This window comes from Xenopus laevis, chromosome 3L, assembly GCF_017654675.1.
Source record: "Xenopus laevis strain J_2021 chromosome 3L, Xenopus_laevis_v10.1, whole genome shotgun sequence".
In the NCBI taxonomy this organism is placed as follows: domain Eukaryota; kingdom Metazoa; phylum Chordata; class Amphibia; order Anura; family Pipidae; genus Xenopus; species Xenopus laevis.
In genome coordinates, this window is record NC_054375.1 from 3,060,784 (window position 1) to 3,084,228 (window position 23,445).

General features: G+C 43.9%; 1 protein-coding gene and 1 long non-coding RNA gene across 3 annotated transcripts; one reads left to right on the forward strand and one right to left on the reverse strand.

Moving 5' to 3' along the window:
* Nucleotides 1–3,892: 3,892 nt before the first annotated feature.
* Nucleotides 3,893–7,897, forward strand: LOC121401353. Of its 2 annotated transcripts, XR_005966179.1 has the most exons (3): nucleotides 3,893–5,352; nucleotides 5,479–5,653; nucleotides 5,779–7,897. It is a non-coding gene; the product is annotated as an uncharacterized LOC121401353 (long non-coding RNA). The 2 variants fall into 2 exon arrangements; XR_005966178.1 differs by having other exon boundaries at nucleotides 5,479–7,897.
* ribc2.L (RIB43A domain with coiled-coils 2 L homeolog) lies at nucleotides 7,473–23,180 on the reverse strand. Its single transcript, NM_001096247.1, is given in 7 exon segments — nucleotides 7,473–7,978; nucleotides 9,544–9,710; nucleotides 11,147–11,374; nucleotides 14,263–14,381; nucleotides 15,770–16,114; nucleotides 16,409–16,490; nucleotides 23,025–23,180. Coding segments are annotated over 7 exon segments (1,140 nt in total). The 5' UTR covers nucleotides 23,142–23,180; the 3' UTR covers nucleotides 7,473–7,896.
* Nucleotides 23,181–23,445: the final 265 nt, after the last annotated feature.

Sequence of the window (23,445 nt, forward strand, 5' to 3'; positions counted from 1 at the left end):
GTGGAAGTCAGGAGTGTGTGATAAACACACGAGCGATTGCATATACAGGGCAAACGAATAATGCTTTCTCATCTGCTGGAATACAGACGGTAACTGGAGGAGGCTGGGAAATTGATTTAACCTCACTCACCCCTCGCAGTTCCTTCCCTTCCGCATCTACTGCTTTATGGAATATTCCTGGGAGCACAATAGGCTGCCCAGTTATTCCTGTACAATTTAGTGTCATTTGCAAAAATAGAGGCAGTATTTACCCCTGGGAACAAATTAGAAAAACTAAGACCACTTTTAGCAAAGTCTAAGTATATCACATCCCTGCCACCCCGGAGTCTAGGTTTCTGCTTAATACTATCGTATCCTTTATTACCCCACCTAAAAGCTTTCCTACTGATACCCAATTTAACAGGCCTATCCTGACATAGGACACAATTTGTTTTTGAACAGCAGCAGCACATTAGCAATTCACTAATCTCTCAGCACCAGACATCAATCCTGGGAAAGGAAACATTTGGCAATCATAGAACTAAGCTCCTTAGGTGCCATACAGTATGAGGGTATAGCTTATTGTGTGCCCAGAACATTCCTTCTCTGTATATTTGTATTTATACATATGGGAGGAGGAGGTGCCATATTGATTCCCTTAGACAGTACAGTATGAGGGTATAGCTTATTGTGTGCCCAGAACATTCCTTCTCTGTATATTTGTATTTATACATATGGGAGGAGGAGGTGCCATATTGATTCCCTTAGACAGTACAGTATGAGGGTATAGCTTATTGTGTGCCCAGAACATTCCTTCTCTGTATATTTGTATTTATACATATGGGAGGAGGAGGTGCCATATTGATTCCCTTAGACAGTACAGTATGAGGGTATAGCTTATTGTGTGCCCAGAACATTCCTTCTCTGTATATTTGTATTTATACATATGGGAGGAGGAGGTGCCATATTGATTCCCTTAGACAGTACAGTATGAGGGTATTATTATTATTATTATTATTAACATGTATTTATATAGCGCCAACATATTGCGTAGCACTGTAAAGTAAATGTGATTATACAACTACATCACATGAATTACATACATAGAATATATGGAGTAATAAACATCACAATCAATATAGGTACAAAAAGGTGAGGAAGGCCCTAAGCATAGGCATGCAGTCTAAAGGGAAGGGAGTAATACACAAGGTGTGGGAGTGGGCAAGATCGAATTAAGTGGGTGAGAAATGTGGTATTGCGTTTGGTAGTTAAGCAGAGTGAGGGTAGGCTTCTCGAAAGAAGTGCGTTTTCAGAGATTTCTTGAAAGTAGAAAGGTTGGGAGAAAGTCGGACAGACCGTGGGAGAGCGTTCCAGAGGAGGGGTGCAGCCCTTGCAAAGTCTTGAATGCGAGCATGTGAGGAGGTAATGAGAGAAGAGTTGAGTAGCAGGTCAGTAGAGGAGCGTAGTAAGCGAGTGGGTGAGTATATAGAGATGAGTTTAGAGATGTAGGGTGGGGCAGAGTTATGAAGTGCTTTGAAAGTCAGTGTCATTAATTTGAATTTGATTCTGAAAGGTAACGGAAGCCAGTGCAGGGATTGACAGAATGGCGAGGCAGAGGAGGAGCGGTTGCTGAGGTGTATATATAATAGATTTAATAAGTGACTGGATATGAGGAGTGAATGACAGGGCAGAATCTAGGATAACCCCAAGGCACCGGGCCTGGGGAGAGGGGGTGATAGTGGAATTGTTAACTATGATGGATACTTCGGGGATGCTACTGTTGTTAGTTGGAGGAAAGAGAACCATTTCAGTTTTAGAGAGGTTTAATTTAAGGTAGCGTTGTGACATCCAGGTAGAGATAGCGGACAGGCAGGAGGAGACGCGAGTTAGGAGTTCTGGGTTGAGATCAGGAGATGAGAGATAGATCTGAGTATCGTCAGCATAGAGGTGGTAGTGGAAACCATAAGAATTTATTAATTTGCCAAGGGAGGAAGTATAGAGGGAGAATAGTAATGGTCCCAGGACAGAGCCTTGGGGAACTCCAACAGAAAGAGGTAGGGGAGAAGATGCTACTCCATTGTAGGAGACACTGAAGGAACGATTGGTGATGTAAGAAGAGAACCAAGACAGGGCTGTGTCACGAAGGCCAAGTGACTGGAGGGACTGGAGGAGGAGAGGGTGATCTACAGTGTCAAATGCGGCTGAGAGGTCAAGCAGTATTAGTAGTGAGAAGTGATTGTTGGCTTTAGCGGTTAAAAGGTCATTAGTGTCTTTGGAGCGCTTTTGTATGAGCAGTATGCCAAGGTTGAAGTGGTTTGGGTCTAGAACGTTTAGTTTTTAAAGGAGCAAGCTCATTTAGGGCAGTGGTGAGAGTACTATAGTAGACAGAGGTAGCCACATTAGGACATGAGATGGCTGAGATATTAGAGTGAAGAGAGTCAAAGGAAGAAGAGAGATGTGACACGTCTATAGCTTGCAAGTCACGGTAGGTACGTGTTTGGGGAATAGCAGGGGGTGAGGAGGGAGTTAGTGAGAGTTGAAATGTGAGCATATTGTGATCAGAGAGGGGAAATGGTGAGTTAGTAAAATTGGTGGTTGAACAGAGTCTGGTAAATATGAGATCCAGAGCATTACCATTGGAGTGAGAGGGGGAGTCTGAGCACAAAGATAAGCCTAGGGAGGAGGTTAGTGAAAGAAGTTTAGAGACAGAAGAGTTGTTAATGTTGTTAACGGGTATATTAAAGTCACCTAATATGATGGAAGGTATGTTAGATGAAAGAAAGTAAGGAAGCCAGGCAGCAAAGTTGTCCAGAAATTGTGCAGTTGGTCCTGGTGGTCGATATATATATAGGGTATAGCTTATTGTGTGCCCAGAACATTCCTTCTCTGTATATTTGTATTTATACATATGGGAGGAGGAGGTGCCATATTGATTCCCTTAGACAGTACAGTATGAGGGTATACAGTAGCTTATTGTGTGCCCAGAACATTCCTTCTCTGTATATTTGTATTTATACATATGGGAGGAGGAGGTGCCATATTGATTCCCTTAGACAGTACAGTATGAGGGGTATAGCTTATTGTGTGCCCAGAACATTCCTTCTCTGTATATTTGTATTTATACATATGGGAGGAGGTGCCATATTGATTCCCTTAGACAGTACAGTATGAGGGTATAGCTTATTGTGTGCCCAGAACATTCCTTCTCTGTATATTTGTATTTATACATATGGGAGGAGGGAGGTGCCATATTGATTCCCTTAGACAGTACAGTATGAGGGTATAGCTTATTGTGTGCCCAGAACATTCCTTCTCTGTATATTTGTATTTATACATATGGGAGGAGGGAGGTGCCATATTGATTCCCTTAGACAGTACAGTATGAGGGTATAGCTTATTGTGTGCCCAGAACATTCCTTCTCTGTATATTTGTATTTATACATATGGGAGGAGGTGCCATATTGATTCCCTTAGACAGTACAGTATGAGGGTATAGCTTATTGTGTGCCCAGAACATTCTTCTCTGTAATATTTGTATTTATACATATGGGAGGAGGAGGTGCCATATTGATTCCTTAGACAGTACAGTATGAGGGTATAGCTTATTGTGTGCCCAGAACATTCCTTCTCTGTATATTTGTATTTATACATATGGGAGGAGGAGGTGCCATATTGATTCCCTTAGACAGTACAGTATGAGGGTATAGCTTATTGTGTGCCCAGAACATTCCTTCTGTATATTGGCTGTCCCTAGTACAATATAAAGGTATAGCTCATGGCATGTACAGCATATTCTCTTTGGTACAGGAGCAACTGCACTGTGTTTCATGCTGTTTGGACAATAATGAAACAACGTCAGTCACTGCACAAAGTCAAAGCCTTGAATCCTGTTTTCTAAGTGCGCAGTAGAACTTGGCACCTTGTTCCTCGGGATTGCTGCCCAATGTTTTTCCTTCCAGCCATGTGTATGCGGCTTCTCTTGATTGGATGTGGCAGTTGCTTGTCGATTCAGACTCTGTTTCCTGATCTCCATCTCGGCCGTGTATCTGGGTGACGTCCTTTTGCTCTCCGCTCCTTGCCAAGAATGAGAGCAGTTTTCTGGGCTGGAAACCCATTGACGTCGTCGTCCAGATACGGTATCTCCATTTATAGTAAAATCCAGCCAATGTGCATTCTATTCAAATCTGCTTAAGGCTGTCCATCTGATCATCCCTCTGTCTATACAGTACATAGACCATTGTCTTCTCCAAAACCAATCTCTTTCCCAGACCGATGAACCCCACGCCACATATTATTGTGCCAGTTGGATTTGATGCCTATCTTCTGTGGCATCAGATATACCCACACACTCTGATATCATTCTGCATCAATTATTTGGCACTTGTTTAGCGCATGAGCCCTACTGTATTCTAGAATTCAAGCAGCAGTCTCTCCACCCACAGTCCCAGAGTTGGCGTCGGTTCTACATCCACACTCCCAGAGTTGGCGTCGGTTCGATGCTCCCAGGCCAGGAGAAGCAGAAGGTGGTCGTGGGGACTCCAAACTTGTAATTGTCCCTTTTATCTCCACCAGCGACCCAATGCCGTGATAACGCGCAATCTGATAGGGGTGAAAGGGGATCGTTCATCACCCTCTCCCGTTGCAAGCCTAGGGTTCACATATGGCGTTTGAGATGTATCACAGAGAATATAAATTGCCGTAAAATGGAAAAAGAAACAGATATTATTAGTCATTAACGTTACAAATGTTCGAGCCATTAAGTCATTCGTTTTCCTATTGCTTAAAATCCTCTGGTTTCCTGATATATTGCATGGGGGGGGGGAGCCCAACGCTGATCACTACCAGGTGGGCCATGATCACATCGGTGATTCTTCAGTGCTGGAACAACAATTCTATGACAACACAAACAAGCGCATTGAATTTGTTCATATAATAACACGGCGCTGTGTAGACTTAAAGGCACAGGAACTATATGGATTCTGAAGACTTTGAGTGTCGGATTTTGAACTTTGCACCCCCGTGTGTTGCAAGACAACGTGCAGATCAAGGAGAAAGCCAGAAATGTAGACTTTTGAACCAGTGATGTTGCTTTTAAATCCAATATCCATCCAAGAAAACGACTAATCACAACATTGTATGGGAAGTCAGATCTCCTCCAGCCAAGGCTCAACATTCCCCCCATGACACAGTACTGGATATGAGTAACTGGACAGCCTTAACCAAATAATATATTGATATCACTGTGACTTTCCAGCTCTTTGACATTTCCTGAATACAAAACTGGATTTTCCAAATTTTTCGAGTCATGGAGGCAAAGAAAGCAGCTTGCTCGGGTCTAGGGGTCTCCATGTTTGCGATGTTGACAAGGCAAAGGTATTCATTTGGATAATTCATACTTGGGATTAGAGGCCTTATATTATGGGAAGCAGGATTTATGATTGAGCTCTTTTTCATTAGCATGAGATGGAAGTAATCTTCTGCTGCCTGTCATTTGTTAAGGCTGGATCAAAGGCCCCGCACCCTTCTGAGCTTCGTGGGACGTAATTAGAATAAGTGGAAGCTAATTTCTGAGAGAAAGATAAGAGGGGTGACGTTATAGTGAGAAAAGAAACAGAAACACTGGCAATGTCGTTGGGAGCCAGAAAATCGCAGGACGGGGTCTACTCAGCAAAACGTAAGTACAAAGTCTCTCAACTGCTCGTCGTATTATAGGAATCTCACTCTTACTGATATTCGCACAGAGTTTTGAGGCTTCCCTAATGAAGTAAATAGTCATTCTTCCCATGTGTCTCCTAACAGGTCTTTAGTCTACCACCCAACCCCATAGGGTCTCCCTGGTTCCTCTGCCAGTAGTAAACAGCTAATTATTACTATTAATTAGCTGTTACGAACGGAGTCCCAAAGCCAGAACTAGTGAAAAGGTCCTGGTTGCAGCTCAATGTTCCGCCTCGAAGAATCACCTTTGGCTTTGGGAGGAGCCATCCTCTATTCGAGTGCCATCAGGTCTTAACATGAGAGGACCAGAGAGAGAGTTCTGGGCAGGCAAGTGAACCGGACGTTGTATACTGGAACGGAGAACAAGGAGAGTGGTCAAGGGACAGGCCGGGTCGATACCAATCAGGAGAAGCAGTACAGATCCAAGAGACGAGAGAGTAGTCGAGGTCGCAGGCTGAGTCAAACACACGAATATCACGGTACAAGGCAGGATCCGAGAAAGTAGTCTGTTCACGGGCAAGGGTCAGGACAGGCAGCGAAATAGACATGGTCAGGGACAGGCAGGGTCAGGAACAGATCAGAAACACGAGAAATCACACCCAGGAACTATTTAAAATAGACCCTACGTTGGGCAGTGTGTTAGCAAGCGCAAGCCTTTTAAATATATTATTTTCGCTCCAATGCGTGATGATGTCACGCGGCGCTCTGAATAGAGACGAAGATACACGAGCACTGTGCAATTCGGCTCAATGTTGAGGCTTATGGGAATTCATCAGGCAAGGACCGCATCAACGTGCCTGATGAATCCCCGTTGTTGCTGGCAAAACCCTGAGCCACTAACATTATTCTGGGCCATGAAAAATTCTGGCCTACAATCAATGGTGACAGATTAGATTAGTGCATTATTTTACCTTAGTGCACAGCAACACAATATTCCACAATTACTGGTTGGTAAAGTCGGCCAGATCTGTACAGGCAATGCTACTGGTTGCAGGAACATACGGGCCACAAATGAGATGCTTATATTGTTTCTTGGTTGATTCTATGTAACCATACTTTAATTTTGTCTACAGAAATGACTTGAAGGATATGGCTGGGCCCAACCACTGCCTCCTCCGCTCCCGCCTCGTGCTGATGTGTCTTTATCTCTTTCTTTCCATGCTGCTGCTCTTCGTTGGCTGTTTTGTGAGCTGCTTTGTATTCGTCTACGTGTCCAACTTGCTTTACAGGCACTGAATGAATTCTAACTGCCATCGGGTGATTGTGAAACACTGCTTCACCGATTATCCATCAATTATATTATTTAATGAATTTATTATGAGAGAAACGAAGTGTTCATGGAATAAAAATTGGTCTGGAGTCCATTAGCCCTGTCCCTGCAAGAACTAACTGATTCTCTGGACTCCCTGCTCTGGTGCTGCTCTCTTCCCCCATGGTCAGGCACAGGGGGTGGGAGCAGAGAAATATACAGAAGCCTTTAACAGAGCTTTGACTATAACACTGATGACTTTATCAAAATAACACAGTTTCTGTGTTCCATGGAGTAGCCTAGGAGCATAAAATAACTTACAGTATGTAGTTGCGTTAGTACTTGGGGGAAACTGGATGAATGTACTCATGGAAAGTTTCCTAGTAGTAGCTAAGGTGTTGTCCTAAGTGGGCTTGTGCTACAATGCCGTGGTGAAATCCTAATTGGTGGATGCTATATAAATGCTACACCAAACCTGTTTGTGGCCCGGCAAGCTGCTGGAAATGATGATGCTTTCCCTTTAAGAGGCTGCTGTAAATGTCTTTATTAAGTTTAATTTTGGGACAGGAGACGTGGTCATAAGCCCTGTTCACGAGAGCTTACAATCTATGGAAGTTATTTCAAACTTCTAATTATATCAGGGCAAAACAAATGTTTCACGTGTTGGAGAAAATTCCAAAAACCAAATCCTGCATTGGAAAGCCAGATGTGTTTTAAGTAGACATAAAACAGTGAATTTCCTGGTTTCCCAAGCATATGATAATAATTGGTTCCTGCCACCTCTATGGTCAGACCTCCCACTATTATTCATCCATGTGTTTCATATCTCTAGATACCTTACCAGTGAAAGAAGGTAATCCCATTTTTGATGCAGATTTACAGCCAGACTTTTAAATCTATTTGATATTTATGGAGACCACCCAAAATAGCATATTAAAGTAAAATCTAAACCTTCATCGGCTGCTTGTATTGAATTGTTTAAAGTATTGATCTGTCGGAGTATTGATAAAGACTTCCTTTTCAAGGTAGATCTTCCTGAAAAAGATAAAAATCAAGCCAATTAATGAATGAAGGCAGGGAGGCCGTATAATGGGGGATATAGGGGAGGAGAATGAAGGCAGGGAGGCCATATAATGGGGGCATTTAGGGGAGGAGAATGAAGGAAGGGAGGCCATATAATGGGGGGATATACAGGAGGAGAATGAAGGCAGGGAGGCCATATAAAGGGGGGGGGGATATAGGGGAGGAGAATGAAGGCAGGGAGGCCATATAATGGGGGGATATAGGGGAGGGGAACGAAGGAAAGGAGGCCATATAATGGGGGATATAGGGGAGGGCAATGAAGGAAGAGAGGCCATATAATAGGGGATATAGGGGAGGAGAATGAAGGAAGGGAGGCCATATAATGGGGGATATAGGGGAGGCCATATAATGGGGGATATAGGGGAGGGCAATGAAGGAAGGGAGGCCATATAATGGGGGATATAGGGGAGGGCAATGAAGGAAGGGAGGCCATATAATGGGGGGGATATAGGGGAGGAGAATGAAGGCAGGGAGGCCAATCTAATGGGGGGATATAGGGGAGGAGAATGAAGGCAGGAAGGCCATATAATGGGGGGATATAGGGGAGGAGAATGAAGGCAGGGAGGCCATATAATGGGGGGATATAGGGGAGGAGAATGAAGGCAGGGAGGCCATATAATGGGGGGGATATAGGGGAGGAGAATGAAGGCAGGGAGGCCATATAAAGACAACTGAGCAACAGTAACAACCCTAAAAGTAAAAATGTAAAAAAAAAGAGCCCAAGTTGAAGCAGAATAACTTTGGTGATTATTCTGGAGAAAAGAAGATGCTGAAAAGCAAAATCTCTGGTTCCTGGCTTGGAAAGCATAAGGTTGTAATAATTTGGCAGCACCCTCCCATATATATATAAATGCACAATAAGATTAACTCTCATGCTGTCTATGGGAACGGATATGACAAACGGTACCTATAATAAATAAGTGGTAAATTTGCTTTACTACGGAGGCTCACCCTGCATTGTCCCGAACGGAGAGAGATCCGCTTGTTTGGTGATGTTGCCTAACGATCGAATCTCTCCCCGATATGCCCAACTTGAGGTGGGCGATATCAGGCTGATCCGATCGTGGGCCCTATGAATACGGGCATTCGGATCGCCGGACCGCATCAACGAACAGATGCAGTCTTCGATCCGACAGAATTTTTAGCCCTGCCCAATTGACATGATCGGGGAAGCCCGTTGGAGGGCCCCATACACGGGGCAATAAGCTGCTGACTCGGTCTGTGGGCAGCTTTTATGTAGGACACCTTAACTTAAGAGCTATGGCTGATTTCATGGTAAAATCACATCTTGCTCTCAAGTCCTTTATAGGCGAGTGACAGGAGAGGTCTCAGTGCAAACTCCTAAGTCTGGAAGATTTTTCCAAAAAGTGATTAAGATTTAGCCCTGGCAGACGCTAGCTGGTGCTGGGCATGTACTTGCATTGCTCAGTGGAAAGTATTTACGGTTTCCACTCGCAGGCGGATAGCACGATGACATCCCAACACTGTGAATTTCCTGTATTTGCCGTCAGACTTACTGTGCCTTCTGTGCCTGCGCCAGCTGCAAGTTCATGTGATCTTGGGCTTTGCGCAGCTCCTTCTCTTGACGCTTTTGTTGCCTTTCCAGAAGCACCATTGCCCTGGCCTCTTGTACTCTCTGCCTGTACAGCTCGGCCTCCCGAAGTCTTTCTTCTTCTCTCAGTCTCTGCCAAATAAAGGAACAGCAAGCAAAATACATTGGTGACTTGGTATCTATATGTGCTTCAAGTTATCTATGGCACAGACAACTCACGTTCAAAGGCACATTAAAAGGGAACTATCATGAAAATGAAAATTTAATATAAGCTTCCTCACACTGAAATAAGAAACTTTCTAAATACAATCAATTAAATATTCTGCATTGTTTCTGAAATAATCAGGTTTATATTCACTATTACTCTCTCAGCATCTGTTTCTCTTCATTCTGTCTTCATGCAGCAGATGAATAATCCAATATAATTTATAGGGGGGCTTCCTTTCCTAGCAGATGTATTAGAGCTCACTCACATAACTGATTCCAGTAGAAACAAAATGTAACAAAATAACTGCCTTTTGCACAAATCCTGCATGCAGAGAGACATGATGTCTGTGAGTTTAATAGAGTGACCTCTAATACATCTTCTATCTAGGCAAAAGGAGCCTCCCTATAAGATATATTGGATCATTGATCTGACACCCAACTCCTGAATGAAGACAGATGCTGAGAGAGGGATAGTTAAGATAAACTTGATTATTTTAGAAACGGTAGAGAATTTTTAATGGATTGTATTTAGAAAGTTTCTTGTTTCAGTGCACTGAAGCTTTAGGGGCCGATTCACTAAATTCGAGTGAAGGATTCGAAGTAAAAAAACTTTGAATTTCGAAGTATTTTTTGGGCTACTGCGACCATCGAATGGGCTACTTCGACCTTCGACTACGACTTCGAATCGAAGGATTCGAACTAAAAATCGTACGACTATTCGACCATTCGATAGTCGAAGTACTGTCTCTTTCAAAAAAACTTCGACCCCCTAGTTCGGCAGCTAAAAGCTACCGAAGTCAATGTTAGCCTATGGGGAAGGTCACCATAGGCTTTCCTAAGTTTTTTTGATCGAAGGATATTCCTTCGATCGTTGGATTTAAATCCTTCGAATCGTTCGATTCGAAGGATTTAATCGTTCGATCGAAGGAATAATCCTTCGATCGTACGATCGCAGTATTTGCGCTAAATCCTTTGACTTCGATATTCGAAGTCGAAGGATTTCAATTCCTAGTCGAATATCGAGGGTTAATTAACCCTCGATATTCGACCCTTAGTGAATCAGCCCCTGTATGTAGGTTTGATCCAAAAATGTAGGAAATCCAAATACTCCTGCTAATGGCTGTGCAATGCAGATATTTAGAATTAAAAACATCCAGCATTCACTGTCAGACACTAAAGGGACATTCCTACATAACTGCCTATTGATCTGGGTTCTGATTTCTTTACTGCAAAGGACACATTTAACTCTATATCAGCTTTAGATATGGGGGCGATGGATAGTGAATACTTATTTTCTATTGCGGATATTAGTGGACGTTTTTAAACTGCAACATGATACGAGAGTCAATGCAGCACAGTACCATCCTCTCCTGTATCTGCTGCTGCTGGACATTATTTATCTCTTCCAGCTGTGAGAGGCTCATTCCTTTCCAGCGGTCCGGGACCACACGGTGTGGCCCAAAGGCGCTTGATGCCTGTGAAGGATCCTCTGAAAGAAGATCTCCCTGAATAAGGTTGGAGATTTCCACGGAATTGTCCTCCTCTTCCTGTTGTTTCTCCAGTTTCTTCCTCTCTGTGGTTTCCTCGGCCTGTTAATGAGAGAGCACAAAAGACGGCACCCTGCAGTCTGGTGATTAGGCACCCCAGGAACCTTTCCATTCAACCTCCTGCCCTAAAGCTTTGTCATAAACAGCACGTGGCGGAAAAACCTGATCTTTTTACCCCCTCCCCAACCTTTTCTGACTTCCATCCAAACTGGCTTCGGTCTCTAGGTTTCTCTGAAGTTCGTTTGAAAAAGATTTATAATTGTTTTTGCTACGAGCAGCTGCATCATTCCAAATAAACAAAGAGAACCAGGGAATGCTGGCAACTGCATCTTTCCAGAAAGCATTGGATCGCTGTATATAGTTATAGCAGAGTTATTCCATTTTAAAAAGGGGGTACTAAACCCCACATGCAGCATTTACTCACATTCTATATGGTATTAATACGTATCAGCCCGTATAGACCCATGTATTAATCTATCTATCTTCCACCATGGCTGCTGTTGGTGGCAGACACTACAGCAGCTCTAAATATTACTAGTGACACATTAAAGGAGAAGTAAAGCTAAACAAAGAAGTAGGTTACGAATGCTGTACATACTGTTTTTGTTTTTTTTTTCTAGCCCAAGACCACCAAAGTCCGTTAGCAATTTAGAATATGCTCCCCAATAGCTGGCAAGGAATAGAATGTTGGTCATTGTGTTTAGCCCTGCAATTGCTGTAACAATTCCTCTTTTATCCTTTCTTTAAAGGGGCAATGATTATTGGGATACCCACCTTAGAGATTGTTTAAAGGGATTCTGTCATGATTTTTATGATGTAGTTTTTATTTCTAAATGACACTGTTTACACTGCAAATAATTCACTGTACAATATAAAATGTCTTTCCTGAACCAGCAAGTGTATTTAGTTGTAATATTGGTGTGTAGGTGCATCTCAGGTCATTTTGCCTGGTCATGTGCTTTCAGAAAGAGCCAGCACTTTAGGATGGAACTGCTTTCTGGCAGGCTGTTGTTTCTCTACTCAATGTAACTGAATGTGCCACAGTGGGACCTGGATTTTACTATTGAGTGCTGTTCTTAGATGTACCAGGCAGCGGTTATCTTGTGTTAGGGAGCTGCTATCTGTTTACCTTCCCATTGATCTGTTGTAAGGCTGCTGGGGGGGGGGGAAAAAAAGGCATGGGGCGATATTAATCAAGAGTGACTGAAGTTTATCAGAAGTCACATGATTTGAGGCAGCTGGGAAACGGACAATATGTCCCCCCCCCCAAGTCAGATTTCAAAATTAAATATGAAAAAAATCTGTTTGCTCTTTTGAGAAACGGATTTCAGTGCAGAATTCTGCTGGAGCAGCACTATTAACTGATGTCTTCTGAAATAATTTTTTCCTATGACAGTATCCCTTTAATAAATCTGTTTATATGTTTGAACAGTGAGGTATTGCATGGCCTACTCCAGCCTAACAAATGGATTCCAACAGGACATGTTGTTGCTGCAGGAATTCACGGAGGTTGAGGGGACATACTAACGAGCCAAAACTATAATAAAATAAATATATAGAATAAAATAATAAAACCTGTTTGTTTATGGTCTGCCTTTTTACATTTGATACTTTCTGAAGCTATGCTTTATAACAGAACCGGCCATATCTTATATAAGCTGAATATACCCTACAAACGCCCCTCTTGCATTCGATATTAATCTCTATTATGCTTCTCCTATATGTATGATTTTGTGTGTAAGTGTCATATCTCTAACATGTAACGTTTCATGCCCCAATTCAGTAAAACATAAATTATTTCTCTTGGAACAGCCAAAGATTCCTTGATGAACACGATATCGAGATCCCTTTGAAGCCTCGCACTGTGTATCAACTTGTTGACTGCTTTTACAACTCCAGTTGCTGGCAAAGGTCTACAAGCTGCTGGCTCTCAGGATTTACTGGCTGATCAACAGCAGGGATTAAAGAGTCCAATTAACTGGGAACATTTTTCATGTTTAAAGGAAACAAGCTATGATTTTGCAACCAGTGCCTAAATTGCTGCTATTTAAGCTGATAATAAACACGCTGAAGCAGTTTGGGTTTATGGTGACCTGCAGACCAAAGGGCTGATCTGGCACTAATTACAGGGGACCCAGAGAGGCCTTTGTTTACTCAGGCTATGATGATAAGTACAGGGGTGTTAAACTCACTGCTGCAGTGATACATATATTTAATTCAGATGCATGGCTTGCACATACCTACTGTGATTTCACAATAAACACAACCAGGGAAATAAAACACACATCTTAGCATTTTATGTTTGTTTCAGGACAAAAGTCTGCTGTAACACTCCGGAAAACTGACTGTCCACAGAAAATCTAGATCTGAATATGCCAATTAGGGTTTCCTGGCAGATTCAACGGGAGCAGCTACATCACAATGGTGCTGATGGGGACTGCAGCTCTTCAGTTTGGTTCCCTCAGGAGAGTTCGCCCAATGGAGACTGTAAATTCAGTTGCAGGGGTTACGTTGTGATCTAGGTGGTTGCAGTCCATTCAAGCGCAATTGTGAATCATACAGGTACTTCGGTCGAACTACACTGCAACTGAAAGGACCCCCTTTACAGCTGGAGTTGTAAAAGGAGCAAGTCAACAAGTTGATACACAGTGCAGAGCTTCAAAGGGATCTCAATATCGTGTTCGTCAAGGAATCTTTGGCTGTTCCAAGCCCTTAAAAGTGGCCTTTAGGTAGGAAAATGTACCTGATGTGACTGTATCCTACCCAGCATGCTGTTTGTTGTGTTGGAAAGCCAGGGAAACTAGGGGGCATCTATTACATTACTTGTGTTTAGCTGCAACTGTCAGAATGCCAGCAAAGTTGTCAAGGCTAAAGGCAATACTCATATTGCTGAAACAGATACCTGGAAACGCGTTAGCATTGTGGATTACCTGAGCTCTGTTGAAATCCTTAGTGGCTGCACACACACCTCTCCTGGCTTTTAATTCCAGCTGCTGTAGCTCCACGGCCTTGTGGTCAAGTTCAACCCTCATTTTGTCATAATTGCTGTCTGCAGGAAAAAAACAAGGGATTTGAAAGACCAGAAAAGATAAAGAGTTGTTATTTAAAATACGGCACGGCTACTAGGGTTGCCACCTGGGCGGTCTCTTATCGGCCTGGCTGGTAAAAATGATGATTGATCCAGTGTTATTAATAGTGTCAGATTTCAATTTTGAAATCTGACATGGGGCTAGACATATTGTCAATTTCCCAGCTGCCCAAGTCATGTGACTTGTGCTCTGATAAACTTCAATCACTCTTTACTGCTGTACTGCAAGTTGGACTGATATCACCCCCTCCCTTTTCCCCCCCAGCAGCCAAACAACAGAACAATGGGAAGGTAACCAGATAACAGCTCCCTAACACAAGATAACAGCTGCCTGGTAGATCTAAGAACAGCACTCAATAGTAAAATCCAGGTCCCACTGAGACACATTCAGTTACATTGAGAAGGAAAAACAGCAGCCTGCCAGAAAGCATTTCTCTCCTAAAGTGCAGGCACAAGTCACATGACTTGGGGCAGCTGGGAAATTGACAAAATGTCTAGCCCCATGTCAGATTTCAAAATTGAATATAAAAAAATCTGTTTGCTCTTTTGAGAAATGGATTTCAGTGCAGAATTCTGCTGGAGCAGCACTATTAACTGATTCATTTTGAAAATATTTTTTTCCCATGACAGTATCCCTTTAAGGGATTCATGTACTGTTAATATGAATTAATTTTGTTACAATGGCGCCACCTGCTGGTCCTTTTCCGACCACCAAGTAGTCAAGGAATTTGTCAGGAGAAAAGAAAGAGGCCACACTGATGTTTGAGAAAGGTTTCTAATTTTTTTCCTAAGCAGAAGAACATCAGAGCAGCCTCTTTCTTTCTCCGGACAACTTCCTTGACTACTTGGTGGTCACAATGGTCGGAAACTGACCAGCAGGTGGCGCTGAAAATTCTTCAGAACTTATCTGTTATCTACTGTGTACTGTGTGCTTGAATGGCTGCCACCATGGCTACACAGCAGCTTGTTTATATAAACTATAGAGTTTCTGAAGCAAACACACCAGTTTTACCAGTGCAGGGCAACAGTACATTATATTTCCATTCCTTTAAAACCTGTTAATTTTTTTGGTGTTACTGTTCCTTTATATGACATGCCCATTAACAGCAGGGTGACTTTGATTTAATCAGAACAATTAACCTTGGGGCCGAAAGATCGGATTACAATGATGTGAATGGGCCTAACTAGCCGAAAATCTAAAAAAATCTAATTTGCCTGATCGATATCTGGCCGGTTTTTGGACTGATATCGATGGGGGGGACCCGTCGGGAGACCCCACACACGTGTATGGCCACCATTATCCTCTGTTCTTAAACTCTTCTGGAATTGTACAAAACAGTGTATGGTACCTCTCAGCCTCTGTTCTTCTAAGGCTTGTGCCCACTCCTCCTGCTGCTGCAGAGACCATTCTCTCAGCTGCTCCTGTTGGATCTGTTTCCTGTCGTTGGAATTGAGATCCTCTCCCAACAGCCTCTGGACACCAGAAACGGTGCAGCGAGGGTCGTCGTCGGACACACGTGGGGGCAGTTCCTTCTTTAAGGCTTCGGGGTCAGACAGATGGAATTCCCGCCGATCCTCCTTCTTCTGGAAAGAGAGACGGAAGTCGTCGATGGCGTGGTTGAGGTTTCTCACGTCCTGCTGCATTCGCTCGTCCAACAAGCAGGCGATTTTGTCGTTTTGTTTCATCTGTGCCGCTGGGAGGAATCAGAAATATTTCGATCGGTTATACGTTACGCTGGGTTGTTTCATAAAAAGAAATACATTCGATGAGGGATAGGGTTATAAGAGAACAACACAACAAGAGGAATCTCTGATTCAAATGGGCCATGGTCTCAGTAGGCTTTGTGTGTGACCAAAATAAAGTCCAAGACAATGATCAGGAGGGTAGTTGTTTACAGCCAATAGGTGGAGTCTCAGATTTTGACTTGCAACCATTATTATTATTCTGGCACATCTAAAGAAGAGTTCATGATAAGATGGCTTCATACCATATGCTTCTTTCTTTTCATTTTCTATTTCCAAATGGACCTTCTTCTCCTGGATCTGAGCATCCAAGGCCTGCTTGTCCACCTATGAAACATAAGCCATTGACTGTTATGGTCGGGAGCAAAGGATGATCTTCAAGGGATTCTGTCATGATTTTATGATGTCATTTTTATTTCTAGTGTTTACACTGCAAATAATTCACTCTACAATATAAAATGTCATTCCTGAACCAGCAAGTGTATTTAGTTGTAATATTGGTGTGTAGGTGCATCTCAGATCATTTTGCCTGGTCATGTGATTTCAGAAAGAGCCAGCACTTTAGGATGGAACTGCTTTCTGGCAGGCTGTTGTTTCTCCTACTCAATGTAACTGAATGTGTTTCAGTGGGACCTGGATTTTACTATTGAGTGCTGTTCTTAGATAGGTAGTTAGTATCTTATGTTAGGAAGCTGTTTTCTGGTTACCTTCCCATTGTTCTGTTGGGGGGAAAGAGAGGAGGGTTATATCACTCCAACTTGCAGTACAGCAGCACCATTTTAGAGTCACATGATTTTAGAGTCACATGATTGTGGGCAGCTGGGAAACTGGCAATATGTCTAGTGCCATGTCAGATTTCAAAATGAAATATAAAACAATCTGTTTGCTCTTTTGAGAAATGGATTTCAATGCAGAAGTCATTTTTTACCCATGACAGTACCCCTTTAATCAGCATGTGAGAGCATAGAAGGTGACTGGGGAATTCATTTCAAGGCAATGTGTACTGGTTCCTTATGCATGTACTGGTAGGTGCAGTTCAGCATGAACTATATTATAAAGGGTCCCTACGTGACATGTAGGTAAGTTGTTTCTATGATATGTCTGTGTTTAATGCCTCCGACACGTGAGCAAAGAACAGGAAATTGGGGGTAAACGGAGCAGGCAGGATTAGAGGTGTACATTTTGCTTTAAGAGTCATGATACTGCTAGCCAATAGGATCTCCTGACCAATGAGAAAATGAACCACGGGGCTCACATGGTCACATCCCTGATCTGCCCAAACCCCCCCCTTTTGAAGTAGGGATGAACCGATTCATCAGAAATCCGAATCCTTTGAGAAAGATTCAGCCGAATACAGAACCGAAATTAAACCCTAATTTGCATATGTAAATTAGGGGGGAGGGAAAAAGGACAGAAAATGTCTTACTTCTTTGTTTGTGCGACAAAAAGCCGTGTGACTTACTTTTTTTGGATTCGGATCTGCCAGGCACTTGGATTCACAATCCTACTGATAAAGGCTGAATCTTGGGCGAAGGGATGTACCAAATCCAGGATTCGCTTCGGGATTCAGCCTTTTTCAGTAGAATTCTGAATCCATGTGCCCGGCCGAGTTGAATTCAAAAAATCACGCAACTTTTTGTGGCACGAACAAGGAATAAAACATTTTCTGTCCTTTTTCCCCTCTAATTTACATTAAATCAGGGGTTGGATTCGGTTCTGTATTCGGCCGAATCCTAAAACAGTGTATCCTTTCTTCAATGGGGTGGGGTTTGGGCAGATCAGGGGTGTGTGACCATGTGGGCCCCGGGGTTCATTTATGGGTCAGGACATCCTATTGGCTAGGAGCAGGGCCGCCATCAGGGGGGACAGGGGGGAGAGTTGTAGGGGGCCCCGAGGGTAAGGGGGGCCCAGCCACACCACACTTACTTGATTAGCCGCCCCCCCTGCTTTCTGAGAGCTGCTGACTTCGGGAAGGCATGGACGTTTAAGGGGCCCTGGCCACCAATTTTCTTATAATGTGGGGGGGGGGGCCTGGCCACCAATTTTTTTTTCTCATGTGGGGTCCTAGCCACAAATATTTTTTAATGGGGGGCCCTGGCCACAAATGTTTTTTTATGGGGGGCCCTGACCACCAATATCTTTTTATTTTTTTATTAACATATGGGAACCCGAGCCACCAATATTTTTATTGTTTTTTTACTGTGTGGTGGGGGGAGGGCGGACCTGTAGGTGGGGCTTGCGGGGGGCGCAGCCCAGGAAATTTTGTCGTATGGGGCCCTGCGATTTCTGATGGCGGTCCTGGCTAGGAGTATCATGATTCTTAAAGCAACACTACCTGATTAAAAACTACATCACACCTCTAATCTAATTGGATGTACCAATCCAGGATTCACTTCGGGATTCACCCAAGATTCAGCCTTTTTCAACAGGCTTCTGTATCCAAGTGCCTGGCTGATCCAAATCCAAATAAATACGAGACTTTTTTTTCCCCCGCTTTCCCCCTCATTTACATATGCAAATTAGGGTTTCGATTTTAGCTTCTGTATTCGGTCGAATCCTAAAACAGTGGATTTGAAGTCCATCCAGGCCCCTTCCTTTGATGAGGCTTCTGATTTCCTTGCCTCTCAATGGAGGCCCTGACTGACCCCAGCACCCAAGGATCTGTCTGAAAATCAGCAAGAAGGAAGTGTCTGAACAGAACTGTTCACCAACAGCCAGCTTTCTGGTTACCAGGGTCACAGGCCTTAGCAACCAGACAGCATTAACACTTTAGAGAAACTGAATAAAATAACGAGCGGATGTGAGGGTAACTTCTAAATCTAAGCTAATCGCCCCAATGCCCGGCACTAGCACTGGCATCTAATGTTTGATTAAAAGAGTAGGTAACCTGGTTGTTTTTATGGAATATCTTTACCAATTTGTCATATATTCTGTATTTTTTTTTACTTTGTGTTTTATGGGATACTGTCCCTTTAAGAGCGGTTTTCTCCTTTTCTTCATTTTTCTCTTAATCGTTTTCGATTGGCTGTTTTCTGTCTAAAAGCTCATTTCCTGTGTTTTTATGGGATACTGTCCCTTTAAGAACGGTTTTCTCCTTTTCTTCATTTTTCTCTTAATCGTTTTCGATTGGCTGTTCTCTGTCTAAAAGCTCATTTCCTGTGGATGAGATCTTAGCCCGTGATTAAAGGGGTAGTTCAACTTTAAATGAACTTTTAGTAGTATGTTATAGAATGGCTAATTCTAAGCACCTTTTCTATTGGCCTTCGTTGTTTATTGGTTATAGTTTTTGAATTATGTGCCTTCTTCTTCTGACCCTTTCCAACTTTCAAATAGGGGGTCACTGACCCCCATCTCAAAACAAATGCACAGTAAGGCTACACATTTGTTGATATTGGTACTTTTTATTGCCTATTCAGGCCTCTCCTATTCATATTCCAGTCTCTTATTCACATCAGTGCATGGTTGCTAGGGGAATTCAGACCCTAGCAACCAGACTGCTGAAATTACAAACTGGAGAGCTGCTGAATAAAAAGCTAAATAAGTCAAAAACCACGAATAATAAAAAATGAAAACCAATTGCAAATTGTCTCAGAATATCCCTCTCTACATCATACGAACAGTTAATTTAAAGGGGAACAACCCATTTAAGTACCTTGCAGGTACGAAACGCGTAGGGCCTATGGAGATGCACTTATATTTTTAACTATGACTAATAAAGACTTATTTTTGTAACATATACCCTGCAGAGTGCCGTTAAGCCCCCTAGTGGGGACAGGAGCCACTGGGAGTTGTATTTGTCAGCGGCTGGGATTGTAATTGCCTAATCTCCCGGCTGGGGAGGATGAATTTGCACATGGCTGGAGATACACATGTTTCCCATTAAATCCACTGCTATTGGCACGGCTTCCCTGAACATGGGAGAGAAGTGGGGCTCTCGTGGGGGAGAACTAACAGATATTTACAACCTATGGGTTTTGGGTTCATCATAGTGAATGGTAGTCTTGCTGCTCGACACGGCCTCACTGTTACCCCTCCACGAAACATTCACTTCATTAACCAAAGCCCTTTATTCTAGAGAGGGGTTACGCCGAGGGGTCGGACTGTTCTAGACATTAGTAGAGAGTAAGATCAAGGGCAAGTAAGACTGGATGAAGCAGGGCCTGATACAGACCCCAGGGCTACACCGTGCAATTAAAACTGCCATAAATGCCAGGAGTGATTTAAAACTAGGATGAAAAAAAAAAAGTCAAATGCAATGAACGTTTTGCCAATAAATTCGAGGAAATGATTCGCGTTGGTAAGGAATATTGCAGACATGTGGCCAGCGTGATTATTGATTGGGAGAAGGAATGGTTTTTGTTAAGAACTTTTTTTAATTTCAGGATGACATTTGGGGTCTTTAGGGGGAACTAAAGCTGCAACGTGAGCAACTCCTACAGCAAAGACTCACTTGCACCATCCACACTGACATCAGTCTCTCTCATTATTGCTCCTGAGCTCTTTACCCAGGGTCACACGTAGACTGCTGCTGCTGCTGGGTAACTCAATCCAAACCTCTCCCCCCAGTACAGAGCTCTGATTCTCTGTACTTCCTGCTCCTGGGCTGTTCTCTTTCCCATGGTCAGACAGGAACCTCCCCCTGGGTAAGTGAATCCAATCTCCCCCAGTACTTACCCAGGTACAGAGCTCTGATTCTCTGTACTTCCTGCTCCTGGGCTGTTCTCTTTCCCATGGTCAGACAGGAACCTCCCCCTGGGTAAGTGAATCCAATCTCCCCCAGTACTTACCCAGGTACAGAGCTCTGATTCTCTGTACTTCCTGCTCCTGGGCTGTTCTCTTTCCCATGGTCAGACAGGAACCTCCCCCTGGGTAAGTGAATCCAATCTCCCCCAGTACTTACCCAGGTACAGAGCTCTGATTCTCTGTACTTCCTGCTCCTGGGCTGTTCTCTTTCCCATGGTCAGACAGGAACCTCCCCCTGGGTAAGTGAATCCAATCTCCCCCAGTACTTACCCAGGTACAGAGCTCTGATTCTCTGTACTTCCTGCTCCTGGGCTGTTCTCTTTCCCATGGTCAGACAGGAACCTCCCCCTGGGTAAGTGAATCCAATCTCCCCCAGTACTTACCCAGGTACAGAGCTCTGATTCTCTGTACTTCCTGCTCCTGGGCTGTTCTCTTTCCCATGGTCAGACAGGAACCTCCCCCTGGGTAAGTGAATCCAATCTCCCCCAGTACTTACCCAGGTACAGAGCTCTGATTCTCTGTACTTCCTGCTCCTGGGCTGTTCTCTTTCCCATGGTCAGACAGGAACCTCCCCCTGGGTAAGTGAATCCAATCTCCCCCAGGACTTACCCAGGTACAGAGCTCTGATTCTCTGTACCTCCTGCTCCTGGGCTGTTCTCTTTCCCATGGTCAGACAGGAACCTCCCCCTGGGTAAGTGAATCCAATCTCCCCCAGTACTTACCCAGGTACAGAGCTCTGATTCTCTGTACTTCCTGCTCCTGGGCTGTTCTCTTTCCCATGGTCAGACAGGAACCTCCCCCTGGGTAAGTGGATCCAATCTCCCCCAGTACTTACCCAGGTACAGAGCTCTGATTCTCTGTACTTCCTGCTCCTGGGCTGCTCTCTTTCCCATGGTCAGACAGGAACCTCCCCCTGGGTAAGTGAATCTCCCCCAGTACTTACCCAGGTACAGAGCTTTGATTCTCTGTACTTCCTGCTCCTGGGCTGTTCTCTTTCCCATGGTCAGACAGGAACCTCCCCCTGGGTAAGTGAATCCAATCTCCCCCAGTACTTACCCAGGTACAGAGCTCTGATTCTCTGTACTTCCTGCTCCTGGGCTGCTCTCTTTCCCATGGTCAGACAGGAACCTCCCCCTGGGTAAGTGAATCCAATCTCCCCCAGTACTTACCCAGGTACAGAGCTCTGATTCTCTGTACTTCCTGCTCCAGGGCTGTTCTCTTTCCCATGGTCAGACAGGGAATTCACCCCCAGGGAGGGGCCTGGGCCCAACAATTACAGCAGTCTAAATATTTGTCATTGTATGTAAAATAGGAGGATGAAGCAACAGCTCACACTAGTGGCAGACACTTTCTACATATTCAGGAGAGCTTTATATGGCCCAAAGAGATCAGTGCAATGAGAGCAAATGTATCTGTATTTTCTGTTAGGTTGAAGCAACAACCCCTGCCTCACCATGGGAAAGAGAGCAGCCAAGAAGCAAGATCTACATTGTCTAAGCACCATTTGCACTTCCACAGTAAGACACATTCCAGCAGTGATACAATTATACATAAATATCAACAAGATCCCATTGCTGGTCATTATAAAGACAATGCCCTGTTCTCTTACTGTACAGCCCTGTGCAAACACTGCCCATAGGCTGAATGTGGTGAGAAGTGGTACTGCAACTGATCATCTATAAACCTCTTTTTTACTTATCTCGTGTATTATATGGGATAATGTACCCCCTACTGTAAATGATAAGGATATTAGAAGTCACTGAGGGGTTGTTCTGTGACCATATAAAGGCACAAGGCTGCAGGCTGAGTTATACAGGGAACTCTGAGTATCACTCATGTATTATAAGGGATAATGTACCCCCTACTGTAAATGATAAGGATATTAGAAGTCACTGAGGGGTTGTTCTGTGACCATATAAAGGCACAAGGCTGCAGGCTGAGTTATACAGGGAACTCTGAGTATCACTCATGTATTATAAGGGATAATGTACCCCCTACTGTAAATGATAAGGATATTAGAAGTCACTGAGGGGTATGAGAGATATAAGGGATAGTTTAGACTGTGGGAGGAGCAGAGAGGATGCCGGGAGTATTATTGGGGCAGAAGGGGAGACTCACGCCGATGGTTCGAGCTTTCGAGTTGAATATTCGGTCCTGGCGCTGCAGCTCCGCGTTCCTGTGTTTGTCGAGGCGGGAGGCCTCCAGGCGGTCGATAGGCAGATCCAGTCGGTACATGGCGGGAGACACGAGAGCTCCGGGATCCTTTTATTCCTCACACACTCACTGCAGGACACTAAGAGCTGCGCGTTGCCCCGGGAGACGTCACAAGCGGTTGCTAGGAAACCAGTAGTCTCCCTTCAATTCTCGCGAGTCGTGGAAGAACGAGAGTTTGGGCTTTTGGCGGGGAACTGCGTGAGGCGACTGTAACTGCGCAGCAGGAGGAGGTTCCGCTGGGGCGGAGTTAGCTGCTTGTAGCACAGGGTGACGAGTTGTAATTTCGGGTTATATCCCCGGCTGTCCGGTTACTGGTGGGAAGGAG